General features: G+C 39.8%; 5 protein-coding genes across 6 annotated transcripts; 2 read left to right on the top strand and 3 right to left on the bottom strand.

Annotated features, from left to right (window-relative positions):
- Positions 1-7,767: 7,767 nt before the first annotated feature.
- On the bottom strand, positions 7,768-12,209 carry LOC105686930 (coronin-1C-A). Of its 2 annotated transcripts, none has more exons than XM_012402205.3 (6): positions 12,034-12,209; positions 11,237-11,461; positions 10,216-10,697; positions 9,127-9,505; positions 8,793-9,041; positions 7,768-8,632 (listed from the first exon to the last, which is right to left on the bottom strand). In XM_012402205.3, the coding sequence occupies exons 2-6, from the start codon at positions 11,432-11,434 to the stop codon at positions 8,447-8,449; spliced, it is 1,494 nt and encodes a 497-aa protein (XP_012257628.1). In that variant the 5' UTR covers positions 11,435-11,461; positions 12,034-12,209; the 3' UTR covers positions 7,768-8,446. The 2 variants fall into 2 exon arrangements, with proteins under 2 accessions (XP_012257628.1, XP_012257629.1); XM_012402206.3 differs by lacking the exon at positions 12,034-12,209 and adding an exon at positions 11,587-11,881.
- Positions 11,446-16,059, bottom strand: LOC105686929. The gene is made up of 9 exons (XM_048656003.1): positions 16,048-16,059; positions 15,623-16,003; positions 15,272-15,550; positions 14,583-15,076; positions 14,367-14,509; positions 13,403-13,512; positions 12,584-12,671; positions 12,393-12,471; positions 11,446-11,461 (listed from the first exon to the last, which is right to left on the bottom strand). The coding sequence occupies exons 1-9, from the start codon at positions 16,057-16,059 to the stop codon at positions 11,446-11,448; spliced, it is 1,602 nt and encodes a 533-aa protein (XP_048511960.1).
- A 699-nt stretch (positions 16,060-16,758) lies between these two features.
- LOC105686933 (mitochondrial import inner membrane translocase subunit Tim22) lies at positions 16,759-18,669 on the top strand. The gene is made up of 5 exons (XM_012402209.4): positions 16,759-16,924; positions 17,443-17,822; positions 17,908-18,092; positions 18,197-18,269; positions 18,355-18,669. Exons 1-5 carry the CDS (start codon positions 16,872-16,874, stop codon positions 18,435-18,437), a joined length of 774 nt encoding a protein of 257 aa, XP_012257632.3. The 5' UTR covers positions 16,759-16,871; the 3' UTR covers positions 18,438-18,669.
- On the bottom strand, positions 18,534-22,482 carry LOC105686931 (septin-1). Its single transcript, XM_012402207.3, has 6 exons — positions 22,133-22,482; positions 21,388-21,580; positions 20,934-21,192; positions 20,460-20,825; positions 20,182-20,286; positions 18,534-19,954 (listed from the first exon to the last, which is right to left on the bottom strand). Exons 1-6 carry the CDS (start codon positions 22,154-22,156, stop codon positions 19,822-19,824), a joined length of 1,080 nt encoding a protein of 359 aa, XP_012257630.1. The 5' UTR covers positions 22,157-22,482; the 3' UTR covers positions 18,534-19,821.
- A 52-nt stretch (positions 22,483-22,534) lies between these two features.
- LOC105686928 (RING finger protein 212B) lies at positions 22,535-25,916 on the top strand. Its single transcript, XM_012402203.3, has 5 exons — positions 22,535-22,673; positions 22,825-23,026; positions 23,164-23,345; positions 23,536-23,774; positions 23,929-25,916. Exons 2-5 carry the CDS (start codon positions 22,915-22,917, stop codon positions 24,173-24,175), a joined length of 780 nt encoding a protein of 259 aa, XP_012257626.2. The 5' UTR covers positions 22,535-22,673; positions 22,825-22,914; the 3' UTR covers positions 24,176-25,916.
- The last annotated feature ends 806 nt before the right edge of the window (positions 25,917-26,722 follow it).

Here is a 26,722-nt window from a genome sequence, read left to right on the forward strand (position 1 = left end):
TGGTAATACTCATCCTCTGTTTGAATTAATTGACTGCTGTACTCTACTGCTTTGAGAAGTCAAAAAATTGTAATATCTTGATAGCTCTCAGTCGTTGTTCAATTATCTAACCAGATTCTAGTTTCCAAGATCGAAATAAATACAACTACCGCTCTGTCATCATTATTTATTATTGTCCCCTCTTCTCCTGAAACTTTCTCAAGTTTTCATCTAATTTTTAATGATGAGTAGACTTTCTTCATGTCCTGTGAGATTTGGACGCCCTGCAGCTGGAGTAACACGACCTTAGACTTGTTTAAAGATTTTGACCAAATATTTTCCATTTCTTCCTGCATTTCCTGATTTTTTTTCGATTTTTAGTCAATTTTTTGATTGATCCATCAATGACTGCATCTCCCGGCCTTCCTGGAGGTTCCCTGTGATCCAGAACCGAAGGTACGTCATCCTACGTTGATTCCTGATTTTTTTCTGATTTTTCTGATTTTTTGCGAATTTTTCCCATTTTTTCCGATATATTAAATTATGTTTGAATTTTAGCGCCGCTGGTCACGTGGCCGCACTCGCCGATACAGCTAGCGCCATGTGGCGGATTTTTCGTGAACTACTAAAACGAGTTGCGGCCAGCGCCATCTCTCGGATTATCGGCGAACTAAAAAAAGATGGCGCCACCTGCAACCCGACCACGTGGTCGAGAGACGAGTGGGGCCCGTCACGAGGCTAGACGCTTTGGTAGTTCACGAAAAATCCGCCACATGGCGCTAGCTGTATCGGCGAGTGCGGCCACGTGACCAGCGGCGCTAAAATTCAAACATAATTTAATATATCGGAAAAAATGGGAAAAATTCGCAAAAAATCAGAAAAATCAGAAATCAACGTAGGATGACGTACCTTCGGTTCTGGATCACAGGGAACCTCCAGGAAGGCCGGGAGATGCAGTCATTGACGGATCAATCAAAAAATTGACTAAAAATCGAAAAAAAATCAGGAAATGCAGGAAGAAATAGAAAATATTTGGTCAAAATCTGGAAACAAGTCTAAGGTCGTGTTACTCTAGCTGCAGGGCGTCCAAATTTCACAGGACATGAAGAAAGTCTACTCATTCATTAAAAATTAGATAAAACTTGAGAAAGTTTCAGGAGAAGAGGGGACAATAATAAATAATGATGACAGAGCGGTAGTTGTATTTATTTCGATCTTGGAAACTAGAATCTGGTTAGATAATTGAACAACGACTGAGAGCTATCAAGATATTACAATTTTTTGACTTCTCAAAGCAGTAGAGTACAGCAGTCAATTAATTCAAACAGAGGATGAGTATTACCATCGTTTTTGAGCCCTAAATGTGTGGAAAAGCCAAAACTTTAGGAACAAGAGTTCATTATTGACTCTCAAATCAATAGAAACAAAGACCAGGGTCTCAGCGATTCTGCAATCTTGCTAGCATGATACAGCATATGTTTCAAATGTTTTAAAATAACTTATTATGAGATTTTCGAACTTAAGAACATGAATCCGTCGAATTAGGTAAGCCACGACTTAAAGCTACAGAGTTAATTCAATTTCTCTGCTCATTACAGTGGGAAATTTGCTATCACTCGATCAATTCGATAAGCAAGACATTTTGGCGAGCACAGTCGGATTTCAGGGCTCAAAATGTGTAAGAAACCAAAGCGCAGAATATCAATCGTGCTTTCTCGACCCGAAGGAGCTGTATTCTTCGCTTTCCAAATGTCTGCAGCAATCTTATTTTCACGTAGTTTGTTTGCAGCGACTCAAATCCGTCGACTCAATCAAGACACGACTCGGAACCATCGAAATATCTTGATAATTCTACGTTTTGCAACAAAGAATTAGCTTATTAATCGACAGGTCGTTGGATAAATCAAATTAAGTAGCAGCTGTGGATTCTCAAACTCAAAATACATGACGATACCTATATTACGGCCTCAGAAACACGAGCGTGTCGACTGGACCGAGTAATTCCTGATACTCGTCGAGAGATCTCCATTTTTTCGCTCGGAAATGCGACAAAATGGCCATAGCGTGCAAAGTTCTGTCAAAGAACAGCATTTGTTCCTGAGACAAGTGTGAATATTCCAATGTTCATAGATTTCCACATTCTGGAGAAGCCAGAAGCCAACAAACCTGCATTTTCCAACCAGACGTTGCATCCATATTCAAATAAATTTGACAAGTAGTTTCGCTGTTGCTTGAATCTATTGCCCATCCCATAAATTGCACATGCCTGAACACTATCGCCTCTGATCCTCTGACTGTCTTCGATTTCGAGACCAAGAATGTAATTACCTGAATAAAGGAATATTTACAATTACATGTCATCATTAGTATTCGTAAACGTCAGGGTTGTGTTCGACTTCGATTTAGAGGCTAGGCTCCGATGAAATGTCAAAGGTGTGTCACGAGTTTTTAATTAGTGAGTTTTTAGCAATTGCGTCAATAGCAATACGGTTTTTCACTGGACTGATGAAACTAGAAGGTATTATAATTGATCCAACCCATTGCGAACTGTCATCAATACTCTTCTATTCTTCCAATTTTCTCATGGGATATTTAATCACCTTAGCTGCCAACAAACAGTGTCATCAATCACCTGGGAAATTCTGTATACCGATTCTTCTGAAACAAATATCAGACATTATAATGGTTATGAATTTCTGGATGCTGCAAGAGCCAGAAATCAACAAATCTGCAATTTTCATTGTGACGCTGCATCCATATTCAAATAAATTTGACAAGTAGTTTCGCTGTTGCTTGAATCTATTGTCCAGCCCCAAAACTTGCACATGCCTGAGGACTGTCGCCTCTGATCCTCTGACTGTCTTCGATTTTGAGACCAAGAATGCAATTACCTGAATAAAGGAATATTCACAATTACATGTCATCATTAGTATTCGTAAACGTCAGGGTTGTATTCGACTTCGATTTAGAGGCTATGCTCCGATGAAATGTCAAAGGTGTGTCACGAGTTTTTAATTAGTGAGTTTTTAGCAATTGCGTCAATAGCAATACGTTTTTTCACTGAACTGATGCTACTAGAAGGTATTATAATTGATCCAACCCATTGCGAACTGTCGTCAGTTCTCTTCTATTCTTCCAATTTCCTCATGGGATACTTAATCACCTTAGCTGCCAACAAACAGTGTCATCAATTACCTGGGAAATTCTGTATACCGATTCTAATGGAACAAATATAGAACATTCCAATGTTCAGAGATTTCCAGATGCTGGAGGAGCCAGAAACCAACAAACCTGCATTTTTCATTGAGACGCTGCATCGATATTCAAATAAAACTGACATGTAGCTTCGATGTTGCTTGGTTCCATTATCCAGCCCCAAAACTTGCAAATGTCTGAAGACTTCAGCCTCTGATCCTCTGACTGTCTTCCATTTCGAGACGAGGAAGGCAATTACCTGAATGAAGGAGTGATTATAATGACATGTCATCATTAGTATTCGTCAACGTCAGGGTTGTATTCGACTTCGATTCAGAGGATATGCTCCGATGAAATGTCAAAGGTGTGTCACGAGGTTTTTGACCAGTGAGTTCTTGGATCAGTAAGTTTTGACGCCATGTAGCTAGAGTAGCACGACCTTAGACTCGTTTCCAGATGTTGACCGGATATTTTCTATCTTTGCCTTCCTTTCCTGATTTCTTTTCGATTCTCAGTCAATTTTTCAATTGATCCGCCAATTACCCCATCTCCTGGCCTTCCTGGAGGTTCCCTGTGATCCAGAGACGATGGGACGTCATCCTGGATTTATTTCTGATTTTTCTGATTTTTTGCGAATTTTTCCCATTTTTTCCGATTTTTTAAATTATGTTTGAATTTTAGCGCCGCTGGTCACGTGGCCGCACTCGCCGATACAGCTAGCGCCATGTGGCGGATTTTTCGTGAACTACTAAAACGAGTTGCGGCCAGCGCCATCTCTCGGATTATCGGCGAACTAAAAAAAGATGGCGCCACCTGCAACCCGACCACGTGGTCGAGAGACGAGTGGGGCCCGTCACGAGGCTAGACGCTTTGGTAGTTCACGAAAAATCCGCCACATGGCGCTAGCTGTATCGGCGAGTGCGGCCACGTGACCAGCGGCGCTAAAATTCAAACATAATTTAATATATCGGAAAAAATGGGAAAAATTCGCAAAAAATCAGAAAAATCAGAAAAAAATCAGGAATCAACGTAGGATGACGTACCTTCGGTTCTGGATCACAGGGAACCTCCAGGAAGGCCGGGAGATGCAGTCATTGACGGATCAATCAAAAAATTGACTAAAAATCGAAAAAAAATCAGGAAATGCAGGAAGAAATAGAAAATATTTGGTCAAAATCTGGAAACAAGTCTAAGGTCGTGTTACTCTAGCTGCAAAGCGTCCAAATTTCACAGGACATGAAGAAAGTCTACTCATTCATTAAAAATTAGATAAAACTTGAGAAAGTTTCAGGAGAAGAGGGGACAATAATAAATAATGATGACAGAGCGGTAGTTGTATTTATTTCGATCTTGGAAACTAGAATCTGGTTAGATAATTGAACAACGACTGAGAGCTATCAAGATATTACAATTTTTTGACTTCTCAAAGCAGTAGAGTACAGCAGTCAATTAATTCAAACAGAGGATGAGTATTACCATCGTTTTTGAGCCCTAAATGTGTGGAAAAGCCAAAACTTTAGGAACAAGAGTTCATTATTGACTCTCAAATCAATAGAAACAAAGACCAGGGTCTCAGCGATTCTGCAATCTTGCTAGCATGATACAGCATATGTTTCAAATGTTTTAAAATAACTTATTATGAGATTTTCGAACTTAAGAACATGAATCCGTCGAATTAGGTAAGCCACGACTTAAAGCTACAGAGTTAATTCAATTTCTCTGCTCATTACAGTGGGAAATTTGCTATCACTCGATCAATTCGATAAGCAAGACATTTTGGCGAGCACAGTCGGATTTCAGGGCTCAAAATGTGTAAGAAACCAAAGCGCAGAATATCAATCGTGCTTTCTCGACCCGAAGGAGCTGTATTCTTCGCTTTCCAAATGTCTGCAGCAATCTTATTTTCACGTAGTTTGTTTGCAGCGACTCAAATCCGTCGACTCAATCAAGACACGACTCGGAACCATCGAAATATCTTGATAATTCTACGTTTTGCAACAAAGAATTAGCTTATTAATCGACAGGTCGTTGGATAAATCAAATTAAGTAGCAGCTGTGGATTCTCAAACTCAAAATACATGACGATACCTATATTACGGCCTCAGAAACACGAGCGTGTCGACTGGACCGAGTAATTCCTGATACTCGTCGAGAGATCTCCATTTTTTCGCTCGGAAATGCGACAAAATGGCCATAGCGTGCAAAGTTCTGTCAAAGAACAGCATTTGTTCCTGAGACAAGTGTGAATATTCCAATGTTCATAGATTTCCACATTCTGGAGAAGCCAGAAGCCAACAAACCTGCATTTTCCAACCAGACGTTGCATCCATATTCAAATAAATTTGACAAGTAGTTTCGCTGTTGCTTGAATCTATTGCCCATCCCATAAATTGCACATGCCTGAACACTATCGCCTCTGATCCTCTGACTGTCTTCGATTTCGAGACCAAGAATGTAATTACCTGAATAAAGGAATATTTACAATTACATGTCATCATTAGTATTCGTAAACGTCAGGGTTGTGTTCGACTTCGATTTAGAGGCTAGGCTCCGATGAAATGTCAAAGGTGTGTCACGAGTTTTTAATTAGTGAGTTTTTAGCAATTGTGTCGATAGCAATACGGTTTTTCACTGGACTGATGAAACTAGAAGGTATTATAATTGATCCAACCCATTGCGAACTGTCATCAATACTCTTCTATTCTTCCAATTTTCTCATGGGATATTTAATCACCTTAGCTGCCAACAAACAGTGTCATCAATCACCTGGGAAATTCTGTATACCGATTCTTCTGAAACAAATATCAGACATTCTAATGGTTCTGAATTTCTGGATGCTGCAAGAGCCAGAAATCAACAAATCTGCATTTTTCATTGTGACGCTGCATCCATATTGAAATAAAACTGACAGGTAGTTTCGCTGTTGCTTGAATCTATTGTCCATCCCAAAGATTGCACATGCCTGAAGACTGTCGCCTCTGATCCTCTGACTGTCTTCGATTTTGAGACCAAGAATGCAATTACCTGAATAAAGGAATATTCACAATGACATGTCATCCATTAGTATTCGTAAACGTCAGGGTTGTATTCGACTGTGATTTAGAGGCTATGCTCCGATGAAATGTCAAAGGTGTGTCACGAGTTTTTAATTAGTGAGTTTTTAGCAATTGCGTCAATAGCAATACGTTTTTTCACTGAACTGATGCTACTAGAAGGTATTATAATTGATCCAACCCATTGCGAACTGTCATCAGTTCTCTTCTATTCTTCCAATTTCCTCATGGGATACTTAATCACCTTAGCTGCCAACAAACAGTGTCATCAATTACCTGGGAAATTCTGCATACCGATTCTGATGAAACAAATATAGAACATTCCAATGTTCAGAGATTTCCAGATGCTGGAGGAGCCAGAAACCAACAAACCTGCATTTTTCATTGAGACGCTGTATCGATATTCAAATAAAACTGACATGTAGCTTCGATGTTGCTTGGTTCCATTATCCAGCCCCAAAACTTGCAAATGTCTGAAGACTTCAGCCTCTGATCCTCTGACTGTCTTCCATTTCGAGACCAAGAAGGCAATTACCTGAATGAAGGAGTGATTATAATGACATGTCATCATTAGTATTCGTCAACGTCAGGGTTGTATTCGACTTCGATTCAGAGGATATGCTCCGATGAAATGTCAAAGGTGTGTCACGAGGTTTTTGATCAGTGAGTTCTTGGATCAGTAAGTTTTGACGCCATGTAGCTAGAGTAGCACGACCTTAGACTCGTTTCCAGATGTTGACCGGATATTTTCTATCTTTGCCTTCCTCTCCTGATTTCTTTTCGATTTTCAGTCAATTTTTCAATTGATCCGCCAATTACCCCATCTCCTGGCCTTCCTGGAGGTTTTCTGTGATCCAGAGACGATGGGACGTCATCCTGGATTTATTTCTGATTTTTCTGATTTTTTGCGAATTTTTCCCATTTTTTCCGATTTTTTAAATTATGTTTGAATTTTAGCGCCGCTGGTCACGTGGCCGCACTCGCCGATACAGCTAGCGCCATGTGGCGGATTTTTCGTGAACTACTAAAACGAGTTGCGGCCAGCGCCATCTCTCGGATTATCGGCGAACTAAAAAAAGATGGCGCCACCTGCAACCCGACCACGTGGTCGAGAGACGAGTGGGGCCCGTCACGAGGCTAGACGCTTCGGTAGTTCACGAAAAATCCGCCACATGGCGCTAGCTGTATCGGCGAGTTTTTAGTTCACCAAAAATCCGCCAATGGCGCTAGTGCGGTCACGTGACCAGACCACGTGACGTCACAATGGCGGACAAATTCAAACATAATTTAATACATCGGAAGAAATAGGAAAAATTCGCAAAAAATCAGAAAAAAATCGGGAATTATCTAGGATGACGTACCTTCGGTTCTGGATCACAGGGAACCTCCAGGATGGGCAGGAGATGCAGTAATTTGCGGATCAATTGAAAAATTTACTCAAAATCGAAAAGAAATCAGGAAATATGAAAAATTGCTGATGGCTTATGGAATATTTCCCGAATCGCTGAAGTTAGGAAGGACTCAAGTATAACTACTCAAGTTCGCATAGAAAAATCTCTTATTGTTGTTATATTACAGCAAATTGTATTGTCTGTACAAATTAGGCACTCTTTGTTAATAAAAATTACTCTCGCATCGAGCGTATGGGACATGTGAATTAAAAATAATCATAATTATGACAAAAGTCACTGTCAACTATCAAACAATCGATGATATGAACGGATTATAATAAGAATAGATAATTATAACAACAACAACAATAATAATGATATCGACGATAATGATCATTATATCAACGATGATCACGATGACCATGACATTAATAATAATAAGAAGAAGAAGAAAAAGAAGAAGAAGAACAATAATAATAATCGTAATGATGATAATGACAATAATGACGATGATGATAATAATGTGTAAAATTATAACATGTTTATAATATACTATGGTAACAGCGGTAATAGGTAACGACCGATGAACGATGATCGATTAGGCAAATGATTCGAGCGGGAGGTAACTAATAAAAATATGAAGAATCGATGACTGGATGCATAATAAATAATAAAAATAATAGCGAAGCTGCGAAACGCGTAAATCGGCTAGTACCTAATATTTACACAAATTTTTTATATCAAAATATAATACGATTGTTTTATAATAAATAATATGACGATTTCGCTCTCTGATTCAATGAAAAAATATGAGCGCGGGATCGTGAATTATACTTCGTCCGCCGCCAAGAGTCCCTCCTCCTTATCAGTAGGAGAAGCGGTTTTCTCGTTTCTTTCTTGTTCTTTCATGTGCAACGCAGCTGCAGCCTCGAGAACGCGAATCCTTCCTTCGTGCTTAACGATGACGGCCTTCAATTTCCTTATTTCTTCCGCAAACTCTTTGATCACCTCCTCCTAGATAACACAAAGACGAATAAACTCACAGTATCCAAATCGTTTCAACGCGTTCGTCGAAATCATGTTTCTCACAGGCTGAAATATCGCTAGGATAACCAATCAGACTTTATGTAACCAAAGGTTGAACCGAGATGATAATTTCGCAACGAATCCTCACCGATATCCCCGTGGAGGCTTGCGGTGTTGCGGCAGCCTGCGACGCGGTAACACCCACTTTACTGCCCTTGCCCAATGCATTGGCCTTCTTGTGCACCTTGAGTTCACCCTTCGACACCGCCGGTTGGTATCCATCACGCAGTGAGATCAAGATCGGTTCAGCATCCGTCCCGGATTCCCATTCCTCTGCGGTAATGGCCGCCGAATGCCCCGGAGTATCCGGGTAGAGATCTTCTTGAAACAGTTCGGACTGCGTGGACGGATCGACGTTACATTTCATTCGAGCAAAAAAAGTCAGACGCTCCGGGCGAATGCCGATATTAATATTTTCATACCTTTCTGGGTACGGTCATGGAAATGACCTGGCAGAAGCCGGAGTTATTGAGACGATAAAAGCGAGAGATTTCGCAGCTGTTGACGTCCACCCCACGCTTAGGCATCATTCCTATTCCTCGCTGAGGATCCGGCGTTTGGAAGGTGTTGATGTAGTGTACGAAGGGCGGCTCGGGCGTCACCTCGAAGTAACGAATCACGGAATCGCCCTTTCCGCACAGGAATACCAAGTTCGTGTCGGGGTCATACAAGGGGAACATGACTCCGTTGCTCGTGTCCAACTCCACCATCACTATCGGCTCGCCCAGCATGTCAGGGGCGCGCAACGAATACTGCCGCTCCGACATCTTGCTAAAACCCGTCGTGAATACCAGCCCACCCCTGCAACCGAGCGATACAAATAAAAATTTCATTCAGGCTCGAGTCGCTTAAATTAAATATACCTCTCCGAGACGATTCACTCGTAAAAAAGAATCTCTCACCGAGGTACTTGTATTCCGAGCAAAGCTCGTCGTTCCTACACAAGTATAAGTACGAGTTACACAAGTAAGAACTCCAACAATGGCAAACTTCGAAGGTGCTATTGATGCGCGAGAGTGTGCGTTGGCGCCGACTGAATGCCAATTACCTACGATCCTTGGTTCGTACGTAGCGTACCAACGGTCATCCGTATCTGGACTGAATTTTTATCGATACCATTCGAATACCGTCACGTTCCCAGGGACTTCGTTTGCATTGGATAATTACAATCGACGAATATGTGAACATGAAATATCGGAGAGGAAATGTCTTTTGCGATATGATAAGTCCTAGGGAAGTGAAACCACAGATCGTGTTTCCTCGCGACGACGAAACCGCCCGACCACGCGTGTTATTTATCAGCGACTTATCAACGCCCTAGAAGACCGAAGACTCGCATTTACGGTCTCTTGTCGTATTTGAAAACAATTAACTCAAACACATCCGGTATACTCAATTCTCAAAGAATATCTAAAAACTAAGAAGAAATTAGAACAAGAAGATGTTCGACTCTACAGCGCCGCCGAAAAATTGAAATTATGTACGTCGATATTGAAAACATTTTACAATACCTGAGAAATATGGCCCTGGTAGCTTTGGTACCTTCGTGAGCGATGGCTTCTTCGAGAACCTCTCCGGATCTGGGATCCAGTAGTCGGATTTTCTTGTCTTTGCAAGTGGTGACCAAACGAGATCCATCCCAGTTCCAACAAGCCGAATAGACGACATCTGGATGGGCGTCGATGCGCACCAACGCTTCTCCCGTGCCAACGTTCCAAATTAGCACCAAGTTGTCAGAGCCCGCGGTGAGCAACACGTTCAAAGCGGTTGGATGCCACAGCACTAAACCCACCCTACGCTGATGTAACTGCAAATTTACTACAGGCTCTGTAAGGGTGCGAGATATTCCACCGTCTGGGATTTGCCAGACTTTAACTACGCAGTCCTCCGATCCCGAGGCTATGACGTTGTCGTTGTGCGGACACCACGCTATATCCAGAACCGGTCCCTTGTGTCCACCCACCAATGGGTAATCCGCCGATATCCTCCCCACCTGTTCAAATTCATAGTCGGTAAATAAATAGAGTCCTCCCTAGAGTCCTTTGGTAAATAAATAGAGTTCCTACAACAGTTTTCATCATTTTGAATTCTTGAATAATTTACTGAACATCTTTCTACAAATTCAATGCAGAGAAGCTTGATTCCAAAGAAACTCAGCCGCACATTGTTGGAATTCCAGACATTTGAAAAGACCGGATTACGGCAATATTGCCAGCAAAACGTAAGATATATATTCCTGATGTTTACGGGGTCATCTAAGATTAGCCCAAGGTGCTCAATGTCAAGAAGCACAATTGCAAAATCACAAAACCATGACTCACCATGTTAAAGATGATCTGTACCTATTTATACCGTTCTCATGAAGAATAAAAATTCTCAAATATCTGCATTTCTCTAACAATAAATGACAGCGGAGTGCCGCTAAGACCAAGAGCAAAGTTGGCCTTCCAATGAAGCAAAATGTGGGAGCTTGTAAATCTTATCGACAAGCCATTCGAATAAGAAACACAATTCACACGTACATCGACCCACCTTGTTATGGGGGAGGACGATAAAAGCGCCACCTCCGGCAGACTCGACGATGATGGCAAGGAACTTTGGATTCACCGCGCAGAAGGTGGAATCCCACGACGACTTGGAGACTCTTATATTGTCGTAGCATTGCTCTCGCTTCAACCCAGTGCCATAGACATGACGGAATTTACTGCTTCGCACCACACGAAAAGACATATCTAAATAGACTACCTACTACTGTACCTGTAACACAACAATAACAAAAACAACAATGAACGGTCATAGGTGGCGGAAGTTAACCTTAAATACATTCGTACTTGTTCTACTTATTACAGACTACAATGTTATTGTAATAAATAGTTTATTACGTAGCAGGCGCGGGTAAAGTCAACGCGTGGATCATCCCCCCAACACTATAAATAGCATTATAAGCTCTATGATAAATAGACGTCCCGCCAATCCCCCTCCGTCCCCGTTGGCCCAACGCGAGGACGGAATAAAATGAAGATATTATGTCAACTGGTTAACTAAAGAAGTTTTCCGTTCACTCCACCTCCTCAGCCCCCGATTTGCGACTTCGCGGACTCGAGACACCAAAGAGGGAAGTGGCACGATGACGACACGAAAATCGCCTGGGACCGGAAACCGCCCTGCAACGCCTTATTTGGCAATGCGCACCCTCTCGCACGCACGGGCGCCTACCCCAACCCTTATATTTGCTCTTTCTCACTCCCGCGCGCCACCGAGCCACCCACTGATTAGCGTTTAAATTACCGTTAAGAACAGATCACATAATAAATAGCCATTGATCTTACTATTGATTGAACGTTGAGCGATAACGCGGGAATCAAGCGCCAGAGAACTTTCCTCCGATGACAGGCGGCACACGCTTTTGGAAAAGAGCTGCTTACCCTTCGCCTTCCCTCACCCCGCAGCCATACCGGTCGTCCCATCCCACCTTGGGCAGTTGGTTTATCTGCGCGCGCTCAGGTCGTCCGGCATAATCGGAAGCGCGGTTATTTCGAAAACACTCGCAGCAGTCAACCAACCCGTACCATTGCTATACATAGAAAATGCGTGGTCGTTGGCGTGTTTTTGCGCAACGGTTTTCACCTCTTCCGAATGGGAGCAGATACTATTCTATATTAGATATTATGCTTCACCGCTAACTGACCTGTCCCACTTGGACAGAGAGTTCTGAGACTTGATACATTTCACCTGCTCACAAACTTCTAGAACCTTCTTAATCAACTCTAATTTACGTACAAAAGTTCTATAGACTATTGTTACCTGCTAAACTGTTACAGATCGCTACGATGAAAGGTTCTGCAACCTTCCATTCATTGATAATTATCCATTGCAAACCTTCCTGTTCTCTCAAGGACGGAACTACCGAGGACAGAGTCTCATCTTCTATAATATAAAACAACTTGTTATTCCAATCTTTGTTGTACTGTAAGACAACAGTTCAAAGTTGGCATTATGTATAGAGCTGATGATACTCCATGGAATTGATGACATGAGAAAAACGGGATGCAAGTTGTCCCGAGTCAATTCAAGAGAAATGGAAAGTCGCAATATTACATGTGCATTATTCACAAAAATTGTACCTATCAATTTTTAAGATACATAACTAGTCATACTCTGGTATTCGAACTTTTACCATGCGTCACTCAACATGCTTTTTGATTCTAACATCAACTTTTCAATTTGGAAAACTATACAATACCGATACTGAACTTTACAACATTTTTCCTCCTATTATGTATTATGTTAGGTAAAAGCTGTTGAGTTGTAAAACGCTATTGAAAGCAACAAGAATGCGTGTTTGTTCAGGATTGAAGGCAATAATTTACTATCGATCCTTGCTGTTTTAATAACAATACAATTTTATTCTTAATAATGGCGCATAACGACGTATGATACTGTCTTGGCAAATGTATATTAAATTCCTTCTATGCTATACAATTTGTATAAAAGATCCTGCTAAAGGAACCGATGAACAAGGAAACTCAGAGGATGAATCGTACAATATCGGTGTGTAAAGTACTTCGCAATGCCTTCCAATAAAAAAAAAATAATAGTTCATATTTGTACACTAGATATTAAGTACATGATTCGTCAAAAATAATTACGAAGGGCCGTAAAGGGTTTACGCCTATGAATAAAAGTTGATTATTTTACAATGCAGAGCAAAATAGTGTCACTCTTGCAGGGAATGTCCGATACCAGGTCATTAAGTACATCGTCGATAATTAATGAGTTGATTGCGTCCATAAGAATTATGTTAAGTACTATCAAGGTCGATATTCGTGATCAGATCTCAAAAAGAGTTTTGTTATCTAAGGGGTCAAGGGTACGATGAGCAATAAAAAAAAACTCTCGATCATGAGATTTGACTGTGAATATCAGCGGGTTTTTTAGAGACCCAAGACAAGTATTAAGACGATTGTGTGCACTCAAAATTATACATTAACGGTTAAAATAAAGGCTAAAATACTTATGCATAGACTTTTGAGTAAGATCATGGACATAGGTGGATGAGTTCACGAGATTCCCTATACTCTCGACTCAGGGCGTAGCGACCATCGCGTATTCGAACTCGTTTTTTTAAATTTCACCGAACCGATATGAGAGGTATTCTCGATTCGCGCAAAATCTAACAGAATATACAAGATTACATGATTATACAAGATATATGTCTAGAAGTTATGTTTTTGTGCTTTTGCCAAATATTATATTACCGACGGGAGAATGACAGCAGATCCATACTTCGATTGACGACAACAAAATACTGAGTATCTTTCAAGGGTATTAAGTAGTTTGCAGATAAAGTTTGAAAAATATAAGAAACGGTCTTCAAGTGCGGATTTGTGCTACCAATATTCAAAATAATAATCCTAGGTCTTTCTTAGCTTGAGTTTTTGACATCGAATCGATATATTGTAACAGTATAGGTAACTCATATAGAATTGGACCTTGCACTAGCAGGTTTTTAAGACTACCTATGTCCACTTTCTAATAGGAAATATATATTGTCTCTCTGCATGAATTAGGATACTAGGCCGCTCATCAATTAGCAATAACAATGATCATAACAATATGTACAATATGTACAGGACTAAGGAAATTCCCGATATCTAGCTACCTGCATTATTATATGTAGTTCTTCCACCCAGTTCAAGGAGGTATCTATCCGGATGATCTAACCAGTCACTTGTACTCATCTTCACCACCCTTTGCCTTTCAGCTTCTTTAACTTGCCACTTCTTAATTTCCAACTGTACTTCTCTGCAAAATATAGTCAATGATTTAAGCAAGTAAGAATTTCGTTATATTCCTCAGAACCAAAAAAGATAATTACCTGGATTTTCTATCTCCGCATCCCCAAACTTCGAGACTGTCGAGGCGATACGGTACACCGGCTAGTTTGAGCCATTGAAACGATTTGTCAAGATCAACGCAAGGATTTCTTGGATCGCTGCCAGCCCGCACGCCTTGCGGGTACCCACGAATTATGGTATTTAAGTAAACTAGTTTCGGCCCTTTTTCCACAATTCTAAAGTTGGGCAATAACTCTATAACCATGGAATCTTCGTCACCCCAATACTGATGAGTCTCGCACCACTCGACTGCGGAGCATATGCAGTATGTAGGTTGTTCACCTCCTTCCTCGGGACTCACACCTCTCAGAAACAGCAGAGTGGGTCCTTTGTAGCCAAGCACATGGTGTATGAACCTATTTGCCCCGGATCCGTGTTGTCCACTGTTATAAAGAAGAGTCCAATGACTGGGATAGGTTGCTCCCGCCATTTTTGCTATCAGGGCTTGCGTACCGTCCGTAGGTGAAGCCACAGTCTAAACACATCGATATTAAATTGCCAAGTTCACATGGCACTGTAAGTGATTTTATGTATTATCACAAACGACATTAGAGCGTATAAAATCGAAACAAGACCATTACAACGTAGCAACAATGGCCTCAGAGGTCTGAAAGTTCTAGAGAAAATAACTTGACCATTGAACATGAAAAATCCAGTTTTTTATATTTACCTGGGTGTAACAGGGTGGTAGACTGCCAGAAAGTAGCCAAACATGACTAAGTGGCAGGAGAGGTTTTGGTCCATCGAGCTGTACCGATTGCTCCAGAACTGGAGTGGCTGGTTCCAAATGTGGTTGCGATTGAACCTCGGAGAGCAAAGCAGGGCCGTTTCGGTACGCAGTTGTAAAAACATGAACAACGTAACGATGTAGTCCGTTCAACAGTCGAGGACAATGCTGCCATAACCAGTTGCTCACATAACTCACGGAGAGAACTTCTTTGCCATGAAACTAAACAAAAATTACTATGTAGTTTCTGCTCGGTCACAAAATGAACAATTCAAATATTGTCCGGACACTAACGCAAGATGTGGTAACGGCGTCGATTGTGCGATGAATTTGTGTACAGTGCTGTTGCTTGCCGGTAGCACTGTCCAGTGCGAGCTGATAGGTCACCATGAGTAGGTCTTTCAATCCCTCTGGAGTAATGTCTGCGCATTCCTTTGCATACATCTTGACGTAACTCTCCAAAATAGTCTGGTCATTCATTAGGGAGAGAAATCTTTCGGTTTGTTGTTTAAAAGCGGATATACCGAGGTGGCCTACTGTTGCTTTCGACTGCCGATGCAGAAATGCGAATAGCTTATCCGCAAAGGACGGATATTGAGGGAATATGTATCTCCTGAAAACATTTTCAGTCACTCCATTAACCGATTCCTCCTGCAGCGACAGTTCCCCAAGAATCTGAAAAGCAATTCATAATTTCGATCGATCATTGAGTGAAATACCTCCACAAACATATATCTTGATATATAATAATGTGAAACTAAAAATCCATGTGGATAGCCCTGATACATTGAAAGGCCGTAAAGCTGACTCAAGGTGATAAACTGTTGATGATAACAATCTCTATAGATAGACAGAAATATGACGTTTGACTGTGATTTATCAATGTTAAATCATTCATATTTTTGAGAATATGATTCAAATGTTGGGGATTTGAATTTCGGGTAAACAATGTTTCTCTGAGGCTTATATCAATCGCTATGGCAAAGGCGACTCGCAAGAACTTTGTGGAAAATTTTCTAATTTTCGTGCGATTCGCGGAGTCAGAATCGTTAGTTGTCTTAAGGATTCAAGGAATCCTTCCTTGTACAATGTCAATTCACTTATGAGGTGTTTCCTTCAAACACAGATGGAAAAAGATGTGGGGAATTCAGCACTATGCGCAACGGCGAGAGGTGATAAAAATAAATAATTAAGATTATGTAAAATACGTCAACAAAACTGCTACGGAAATTTTTGAGATACTGGTGCGTACATGCTAGTACCATTTACGGTGTGCACTAATTTTTGTAAACGTTTCCGAATTATAAAATAAACGTAAAAACAGCTGATGTCCAAATGTTACTGTCACTATTGCACCTGATTGTCATTAGCACTCGTCGAACGTTAGACGCGTGGCGACTGTTTCAATTGGGAAGGATTTCGAATTCCGCATACCGCTAGAAACAATCAGGTGACGCGTGATTCATTAAATAATAACGAATTAGTGTGGAAACAGAATGACTTGCCTTGGCAAGTTTATCGATGGGCAGAAATTGCGTGTGCGATGTGTGTTCAATGTCGGCCCCAGAGGCACTTCGTGACATGGCCTTCTTCGTGGTAAGATCATTGCCCGTCGATCCTACCGCATTTGCTTTCTTTTGGCTCCCTGTACCGCTGCCCCGTGCTACCTGGTTTCCCATTGTCACAGCTCGTAAACCGACCTTCTCGTACAATTTTCGCCCTAACTCCGTTGCTCTCTGATCGCCATTCGCAAATGCACTTAACAACAACACGACACAACGCAACACGCGAAACTCCGTTGGCTGGACCTCGCTACCGACTGCCACTGAGTATGGAGCGCCGACTGTCGCTGACTGCCAGACTGTTCGGTCACCGTCACCGTGTCCTTTAATTAAATCTTCAACCATACATACATATTTTTCACACACACTCTATTAACCAATTATAGTTCAGGCCTGCCGGGAAGACCCAATAATTTTTTTATCGAATTGTCATTGGTCCCGTGCTTTTGGTCAGCCTGAATCAGGCCTGAATCACGTCTGAATTCATTCTACTACTTGCACCCAAGTTGCAGGTTGAACTCCAAAAGTTTTCATTCATAAACTTGTAATTAGGCTAAAGTTGGAAAATCAAGGGCAACCTCTGGGAATACTTCAATGCCACAGCTATGTATTCAGACCTGAGTATTTCGTTCATCTACTGAGTAAAAGTGCTGAAATTTCTACTGTCAAAGTGCCCGTTGACAACCAAAATATGTTTTCATTCACCCCACCGAAACCACCACCACCTCCTGAAGGTGAAAAACGAGTGTTTCTGAATGATCCTGACTTGGACAAGATCGCCGTACACCTGATCGGCACTCAACAAAGATTCAGAGATAACATCATCATCCCCAGAATCATGGGACCTGTTAGGATCAAGACAAACGAAGAGAAAATGCTCGAGTCTATCATGGAAAGCTGCGCATTCAAGAGCTTTATGAGCTGTGTACTAGGTATGCATACTCTTCTAAATGAAGTTGATATAGTTACAAATTCAGAGTTCAAAAACTCACGAAGCTAATCTTGTTACATCTATAGGTTTTGGCCTTGGTGCAGCTATCGGTCTTTTTTCATCTAGCGTTAATCCAAATGTTGCCAGTGTAGAGAAACAACAAACAGCACGAGAAATCTTCAGAGAAATGAAAACCACAACGGTTGGATATGCTAAGAATTTTGCTGTTGTGGGATGTGTCTTTTCTGCTGTAGAATGTACTATAGAGTCGGTGAGTCAAAATTTCTACCAGAGTCTAATCCAAATTTTGATAATTGATTATCGATCTTGTAATTTGGAAACCGATAGCAAGTTTTCAATTGACTATATTTTCAGTACAGAGGAACGTCTGATTGGAAAAATGGAACATATGCCGGCGGTGTGACCGGTGGACTCATTGGACTCAGAGGTAAGACAAATTTGTTTTAATGCCATCGACCTTTTTTATTGCCACTTTGAAAAAATCATTGCTAAATCTTGTGAAATATTTTCAGCCGGAGTGAAAGCAGGTTTAGTTGGTGCAGCGGGTTTTGCGGCATTCTCAACAGCCATTGACTACTATATGCATAAATCTTAGAATTTGTACAGATAAATTGATCCTATTTATTGTACAATTGTACGAATGTAAATAACAGATGTGGGATGAGGAGATGAAACATTAAAGTAATCGTTGTTACGAGTCAATATAACATATATATTTTCTTTTTTGTTTGTAATTAGAAAACTTATCAAGTGTTATAATAAAATCACTAGGCTCGACGGAGGAGTTGTCAAGAGCTTTCGATCTGTAATAAAATAGCTTATATGTATACCTGATAATGTAATTTCCTATAAATCCTTAAAAAGCCTATCTACTTCACATTCACGTCTGCGAAATATTTGACAACCCCTTGATCGATTTCACTTCAAGAAGATGGGCGATAACCGTTTCCGCATTAGAAAAAATTGAACGCATACAAATTGGAAGAAAAAAAAGCCTTTTCACGAAGGCTAGGATTAAAATAGTAATATGCCTACGAAAAAACATAATAGTTTGAAGCCTATACACAAGTAAAATTTCAGTAATGATTACATAAATGCGTTCTCACAACGATCAAGTAGCCTATTCTTTATTTATTTTTTTATAGAAAAAATATGTATATATAATATCTTTAAGTATGTACTCTGAATGATTTTTAGCAATTTAGTCAATACCTAATATGATTCTATTTGCTTAATCACATTCGAAAATTTTCGGATTCGATTTGGCAGTAATTAATCATAATTTTGATATGAGAAAAGTTTTATATCGAAATACGAAAATTTAATTCATACCTCCCTTACACAAAATGTTATCTAGTTATATGCATATTTTAAGCACGATTATACACGCGCCAATGTGGTCTTACATATTGCAATTGCGATTAGATTGTTCGTAGTCTCCTCATGTTACGAGGTCTTCTCTGCATCTTTTTCAACCCATCTTAAAGTCCAATTTCGAACGGTAGCCTTTTAAGAAGCACAAGATATCGGAGAGAAAAATTTCAAGGTTCTGGGCTACGTGAAAGAAGTGTGCCAAAATGATGCACCTCGTACAAATAAAACACAGCAAGGCACTCTCCATACTTAAATTGTAAAGAATTTAAAAAAATACTGCATATTTTTTCATTTTTTGGTTCAGTTTCTAATATAGGTAGGCAGATATTCATTGTGCACGTTCCACCTGATATTTAGGAAAAAAAAAGCTACAGATATTCTGAATTACCCATCGGGGATAAGACATTCTTTTCAGTTATATCGTATAATCTTTTTTCTGGAAAAGTTTTCACTATAATATGGATTGAATTTTGATAGGATAGAAGAAATATTGGAGCAATTCACGTGATTGATCGAAATTTCAGATAGTACTATAGTTTTTCTTTACTTTTGGCACCTGGCAAGATGGAGATTCTATCCTCAAGGTATTTAGCACGCCTCAAATTCTAAGGCTGTTGTTGTTGCATTTGGGCTTGCATCTGGGCCAGCATCTCCTGCATGCGTCGTAACTCAGCCTCTTTTTCTTGTAGAATACGATCTTTCTCATTCACCGAAGTAGTTTTTTCAGACTCGATGATCCTGCGAGTACATCAATTATTTAAATAACGACGTTAATCGAATTTTCGTGTCAACTTCAGGGAATTATTCCCTGTGTCAGACCCGGGATTTTTTTTCTTCGATAGAACAGGTAACAGGTACTAGTTTTACCGACATCGAATATCAACATGGCATGAATTTTTTTGAATCATTTTTCTTTATATGCCACATTCAGTATACAAATGTGTCTAAATGTCGGCGATACATACGTTTGACGTCTCGGTGGGGCTGGAGCTCCCTTAGCTAGTCTCTCGGAACGATAATTCTCATAATGAACTTCTTGGGTAACTTCTTGAAGATCCTGCATATGTGTTCTGTAAACATGCCGAATAAAAGGTATCGATGTGGTCCACAATCCAGTAGACATGAAAATGAAATTAGTTTACCAGCTCGGATTTGAAAATTCTGCTGGAACGATTTCTTTGTTCATGAAATTCGCGCGTCGAGAATAATTGTGGAAGACCTTTAGATAATTATCTATACTCACATGAGCATTGTTCTCAACTTAATGAAGTCACAATGGTCAGGGTTTTCTACTTCTACAACTCCCCACGGATACAACCGTCCCCGAACTTTTCTTCCTTTTACTTCCAGAAGAGTGTTGGCGCCACAAACGGCAAACGGCACGGCTTCTTTCAACTGCCTGACCTGTTCTTTGTAATCCTCATCCTCGTCGCTGTCACAGTCCGGAAGTGGGTATATCTTTATACCACTACCTTCTATTTCTTCCATGACGCGTTTCTTTAGACGCAAAACTTCCTTCTTCGTAAGTACGTCTGCTTTTGCTATTACTGGCACAATATTTACTTTGTTGTGAAGTTGCTTCATAAACTCGATGTCCAGGGGCTTCAATCTACGGTTAAAAACAAATAACATAGTATGAAATTTCGATGAGCGGTTTAGCTCGCGATATTTCCAGAGATGAGCAGGACAAGAAAGATGAGTCTCAATAAATGCTCACCCATGACCAAATGGAGATATGAAGTAAAAACAACAGTGGATTCTATTGTCGACAATATTTCTACGATTGAGGCCACTCTCGTCTCTCAGAAATCTCTCAAACTGATCGTCGATATACTGAATTATTGCCCTAAAACTGTCGGTATTATCAATGGCATCACCATATCCAGGTGTATCTACAACCGTTAACCGAAGTTTCACACCCCTCTCTTCTATTTCCACAGTCGAGGCATCCAGCTTGACAGTTTGATTTGTCTTTTCTGTGAACAATCGTACGAGCTGTTATAAATCAGGATTGCATGGGTGGTAATCTTATGGTCATGTGCAAAAGTAGCAGATCACAAAAAATATCGCTCAGCGCTTAAACTTTTGCACGATTTACCCCAAATGCTTTTGGTTACATGGCGGTAATAATTATGTCGGATGAGAATCTTGGATCCAGAAAAAAAACTTACCAACTGCATCGGGAATAATTCTCTCTGGGTACAAGTCTGTAAGGAACAGGCTATTCACCAGCGTGGATTTTCCAAGTCCAGATTCGCCGACAACCATCAATGTAAATTCAAACCCCTTTTTGACGGACTTGCGATGCACTTGGTTGGGTAGATTAGCAAAACCAACATATCCGGGTGTCTCCAGACTCGCAAACTGACACAAATGAAAAACATATTCATGTCAAGAACTGAGTCACGCTATCTCAATATTGAATGATGAAAGTGCAGGAGAAAGAAGCAATGTATTTTACATGTGAGTGGGATTTAAAATGTAAGAAATATTAGCTATATCAGACATCTTTTGGAAGATTTGAAATATATGTATATAAGTATTTGTAGAAAATAGGGTAACGAAAGGTCACTATCAGTTTGCTAAATCTGGGATTACATGGTCCAGTTGGAAATTACTTGTGAGGGTGTTCAAAACCCTAAATATTGATTTCATTATGTGACTAATGTAGAAGGAATGCATGTCCCAGGGGTTAGGTGCATTACACAGGATGCATTTTCTTTATCACTCGTCAATGTCCTGTTTTCTTCAAACCGGCGTTAATAAAATACATGGAATTTTTGTTTCTCTTTACAGAACCCCGTCGACCATTGAATTTTTGTTGCAAACGATTCAACTGAGCCTTTGTTTACTACGAACAGCGTTAGGTTTACCAAGTAATAATCATACGCCTAACCGGCTCTCATTCATACTCACCGTTTTGACACTTTCGCTTGACATTTTATCGGACGTAACCAAGACTGGATGAAAAATCCGATAGTTTATTGCAATCGGTGGAAATGTTTTACTGTGAATTTATGCTACACATGAATCTATTGGGAGCTTCGTTGATATCCAGTTGACGAATTGTACCCCTTGTACCCCTGATTAGCCCCAACCACTACCCTGAACTCAGCAACTCTGACTGCCCTGACAGATCAACGTGCGAAAACTGAAGAGTGCAAGGCTCGCTGTTCCGGAATCATTCAACAATAATGTAACTTGATCACGCGGAGTCTTCAGTCAACGCACGCGATATTCCTGCTGCATTTCAATCTTTGTTAGAAATAACTGTCGCAATGTTTTTGGAACGTTAAAATAGAGCGGCGCGCGACAGCGGAAATAGATAGCGAGGCGTGGCAGTAGGGCGGATCGAGGCAAACTCGAAGACGCCATGTTCGATTTCGAATTCGAACAAGGTACCCGCAGCTGTTAGCTGACAAAGTTGTTCAAATCTCGACGCAGGAAATCATACAGGGTACGACGAATTTTGCCTTCATTAATTTGGGCGTGAAACTGACCAAACTGTCATTCACCAAAGTTAACTATCGCAACTCGCCTACACGAAATAAGTTCAATTTACACGCACGATAATATTTTGATCACTTTTTCTTCCACTCATTTTTCAGCCTTACTGGGATTATCAGTCCGAATTTTACACAAACAGAAGGTACAGGGTTTTTGGATATCTGTCCACGCAGCTTATCAAAACTACAAAAATGTTGAAGCACATTCGCTGTAATGAATGCTTCACTAAGGCTAATCTCAGCAAAACGCCGTTCAACCTGACGGAGTGTGGACATATATTTTGTGATCGGTGTATCGTTCAAGGTATACAAAATGGTTTCAGTATAGAATAATCTTATGCTCTATCGAAATGATAAGCATCGGCAATTGAGCCCGCAGATCTATGTAAGATACCAATGTTCGTTCGTCCACGAAGTAAACTATATTTATTCGACGTTTAGCAAAGAAGCAATGCATTGTTTGCAATACCACTGATGCTCCATCGATAATCCTTCAAGAACCATTGAACGACAATGTTGCAATATTCTTCAAATCAATAAAAGAAACGTCGTCTCTAGTTATGCGGGTCGCTACATTCCAAGAAGAACAGTTTGATTTATTCATCAAGAGGTTCGATGAAATTGTAAGTGTTGAACTATGTTGTGTTATTTCAACCAGAGCCCCGTTCATACCGAGATGAGTGGTTCCACTCATCCCTGGTTTAAGAATGTTAGTTTGAATTTACAGCGGCATAATTTGTCGGTACATTTTTGAAGCACGAATGTTGAAGATCGTTATTTATCGGCTTATCACTGTTATGGATCATATTTCAGAATGAGAAATACGTATACATCAAAGAAGCTTACAACAACATGGAAATGGGAATTGTTAAGATACACAAGAAGTACAAACAGGACAAATCAGACGATAAGAAGAAAATACGCAAATTGGAACAGGAGGTAATGGAACTGCGGTTCGCCCTAGAGAAAAGGCAGCAAGGTCCGTTTCATTACATCAACAGCAAGACGACTGTTCCCACATCCGCGCGTAGCCGACAAGGTTTTATGGAGAGGTGAGATAAAATCGCATTGCGACCCTCACGAATTCACAGATTTCCATATACATATATCGAATTATGCACAGAATCTTCTCGTTGGTATAACGCCAATTCGATGAACTGTGCACTGAATTTGTGAACCATGTACAAATGTAGATATTGATTACAGACTGCCGTCGAATGCGGTCAAGTTCAACTTTGGAAATTCCTGCAACTCACATAGGAGCAACTATTTCACGGCATCGGCAAATGCGGCGAAGGTCAATCATAGGCACTATACCGAATCAGGCTCGGTATTTCGAGTGCCGAACACTGGATGCGTACCAAGGTCAACAATGGATATGTCAACAGGGGGAACAAAGATCTCCGCATCAACGTACAAACTTCCCAGTCGTTTTGATTCAATGATGGTGTAAAGGGCTAGAATTTCCCGGATAAGACATTTTTATAATATAAAACAAGATATCAATATAATCGACGGTACAGCCCCGTATAAACCGTACGGTAAACAAGTTCCAATGTGTTCTAAATATTCGTCCAAAATAGCCCAGTATTTTCATTTCAAATGTACCATACCTTGGTCAAATTCTTTCAATTTATCGGTCGATATAAATAGCGTTTCATGGAACCCGACTGAAGAATAATCAAGTAAATATACGATAACAGCGACAACTCGGAAACTTCGCTGTAAAGTTGGGTTGTGGAAATTATTCATGGCTAAATTAATATATCGTGTACCTTAACTGCAGTTGTGTTGAAAATAAAATTATTACGAAAGAATCAAATTGCGTAGACGAATTTAAAATATTGGAATATCAGCATAGTTATCCAGATATGTGCGAAACTATGAAGTTCAACTATTTCGCACGGCAAACCGATTTCATAGCTTCGGCGGTTATATTTCATTATATATTCACACGAAATCATAAACTCACTTGTTCTCGCATTAATGATAACACATAGACATTTATTAAATTTACCAATATTATCAAGGTGTTTATATACAGAAATTTACACAGGTAATATACAAATCGAATGACTTCTCAGATTTCCCAATCTTCTAACTACAGACCATTCTCAGTCGTAACTTCAGTTCATAAAAGAATGAAATTTATTATTCAAAATTCAGTCCGTATAGCCTCGCTATGTTCTCAATTCATTTCACACGATAAAAACAAAGAGATAATTAAAAACAAAAAAATTATGGAATAAAAGGAAACGAGGAAAAAATAAAAATAAGGTAAGTGGTAGCTACGGTCCTGTGTATAATTGCGTACGCGAAATTTCGGAAACAGATGCATAAACGTATAGTACATCGTATTTGATTTATTAGAATGAGCGAATCGATTTAGAATTTGTGCAATAAATAAATTGGCAATAAATTGATGTAAATGTTTCAAAGAGGGTGTTTTTGAAATTGAGTGAAGAAGACATAGGTTTCTAATCTTTTTTTTTTTCTACGCGAGCATTGCATCCCAGAGCCAAAAGTTATTCGTCGCTTGAATCTGCCTTTGGAAAGAATTTTCTAAGATTAATAATCAGTAGTTGCGCGATCTGTTCGCATTGCTAGCAGCCAAGAAGACAATAGGCATACAGCCGAAATACCGTACAGTTGAAACATGGTAGAATGAACTGATAATTTAACGAAATATTGCAGATTGAAAGATGATCAATAATTAAAACACTAAATTATAATGAAAAAGAATGACGTCAGCTCGAATCATTTGATAAAATCATTTTAAAAAATGACGATACACTAACCGCATGCACATCCATCAGCTGCATAGCTCAACTAACTACAAATGACCACGTATGTATTTTTGGACTCGGACATAAGACTTGGAAAAATCTGTTTGACCTTATTTCTATAAACTATTCTTCATTCTATACATTGATGGCTTAAATTTTTCCGTCTAAATACCACGTGCCGCACAATTATCGCTTAAATATATAGAGAAGACCAATTCATTATTGGTCTAAAACGTTCATTACAAATTAGTTTAAATCTTATGTCTCCGTTCCACTGACCATACATACCTTAAATTCTGACTACCTAACTCCTATCATAAGTAACACTTAGAATATTATAAGACACATATTATTATTTATTTCTGATGAAAATTAATCATAGGCGTATGTAAGCCAACTACTGCTCACTATAACTGTGCACTACGGAATTAGAAATTGTTCAGTGTCTATAAATCGATGGAGACCTCTAGTAAATCGTATTTTTCGATACCTTATTTCCGTAGACTAATATTTTTAATTTCTTCAAAAAAATAAGTTGATTTTTTTCCACTTTCACGCTTTCGGATTATATTATTACGCGAGAACTCGCATTTCAATATGCCGAAGAGGTAATTCAAATTTCAGAACGTCGAAAACACTGAATCACAGAATCTTCGTGCGACGTGATTGTTAACGAACGATAGCTAACGAGCACATCTTTGCCAAAATTAAGAGCAAGAAGAGACAAATGATCACTCAAACTACGTTTTCATCGGATGTCACAAGCTGTATGAAATCGTTAAGAAAAATCAATACATGGCACAAAGAATTTCTCATACGTATCGACGTTTACAACACTCTAGTAATTTATACATGGGTATATTTATAAATCACTCGTAACAGAAATAAGCTTACGGTTAAAGATCTGCATACTCGATTTCGCCAAATGACAAAAATTTAAACGTTCATACGTAATTTATTGTTGTTTCAACTGTACCGACACTATGTATCGCAAAATGTTGCAAAACTGAAAGTACTACAGGTACTCGTGTAACACCGATCATTTTCAAGAGCTACAGATCCGGTACGGATTTAATGTTTGTTTTTACAGAGCGTGACTAATGAGAGGCTCCCTTGCAGATTAGTTGCAACATAAATTGAACGATAACTGAATCGTCGTCGTCAACGGTACACAGTTGATAATTACCATAGACGAATTTGCGATTTTCGAGGGC

This window comes from Athalia rosae, chromosome 5 (genome assembly GCF_917208135.1).
Source record: "Athalia rosae chromosome 5, iyAthRosa1.1, whole genome shotgun sequence".
Classification (NCBI taxonomy): Eukaryota; Metazoa; Arthropoda; class Insecta; order Hymenoptera; family Athaliidae; genus Athalia; species Athalia rosae.

Coding starts and splice junctions, on each gene's coding strand:
- LOC105686933 (XM_012402209.4), top strand. CDS start 16,872: ATGTGTGTTCAATGTCGGCCCCAGAGGCACTTCGTGACATGGCCTTCT. Junction 17,823..17,907: donor CTTTATGAGCTGTGTACTAG/GTATGCATACTC, acceptor TTACATCTATAG/GTTTTGGCCTTGGTGCAGCT. Junction 18,270..18,354: donor TGGACTCATTGGACTCAGAG/GTAAGACAAATT, acceptor AAATATTTTCAG/CCGGAGTGAAAGCAGGTTTA.
- LOC105686929 (XM_048656003.1), bottom strand. Junction 15,077..15,271: donor TACCACCCTGTTACACCCAG/GTAAATATAAAA, acceptor CGATGTGTTTAG/ACTGTGGCTTCACCTACGGA. Junction 14,510..14,582: donor TGCGGAGATAGAAAATCCAG/GTAATTATCTTT, acceptor TATATTTTGCAG/AGAAGTACAGTTGGAAATTA.
- LOC105686930 (XM_012402205.3), bottom strand. CDS start 11,434: ATGTCTTTTCGTGTGGTGCGAAGCAGTAAATTCCGTCATGTCTATGGC. Junction 10,698..11,236: donor TCGTCCTCCCCCATAACAAG/GTGGGTCGATGT, acceptor GAATTTGAACAG/GTGGGGAGGATATCGGCGGA. Junction 9,042..9,126: donor CCATGACCGTACCCAGAAAG/GTATGAAAATAT, acceptor CCGTCCACGCAG/TCCGAACTGTTTCAAGAAGA.
- LOC105686931 (XM_012402207.3), bottom strand. CDS start 22,156: ATGTCAAGCGAAAGTGTCAAAACG. Junction 21,193..21,387: donor AATTATTCCCGATGCAGTTG/GTAAGTTTTTTT, acceptor GATTGTTCACAG/AAAAGACAAATCAAACTGTC. Junction 19,955..20,181: donor GCCCCACCGAGACGTCAAAC/GTATGTATCGCC, acceptor ATGTACTCGCAG/GATCATCGAGTCTGAAAAAA.
- LOC105686928 (XM_012402203.3), top strand. CDS start 22,915: ATGTTGAAGCACATTCGCTGTAATGAATGCTTCACTAAGGCTAATCTC. Junction 23,027..23,163: donor TGATCGGTGTATCGTTCAAG/GTATACAAAATG, acceptor TTCGACGTTTAG/CAAAGAAGCAATGCATTGTT. Junction 23,346..23,535: donor TCAAGAGGTTCGATGAAATT/GTAAGTGTTGAA, acceptor ATCATATTTCAG/AATGAGAAATACGTATACAT.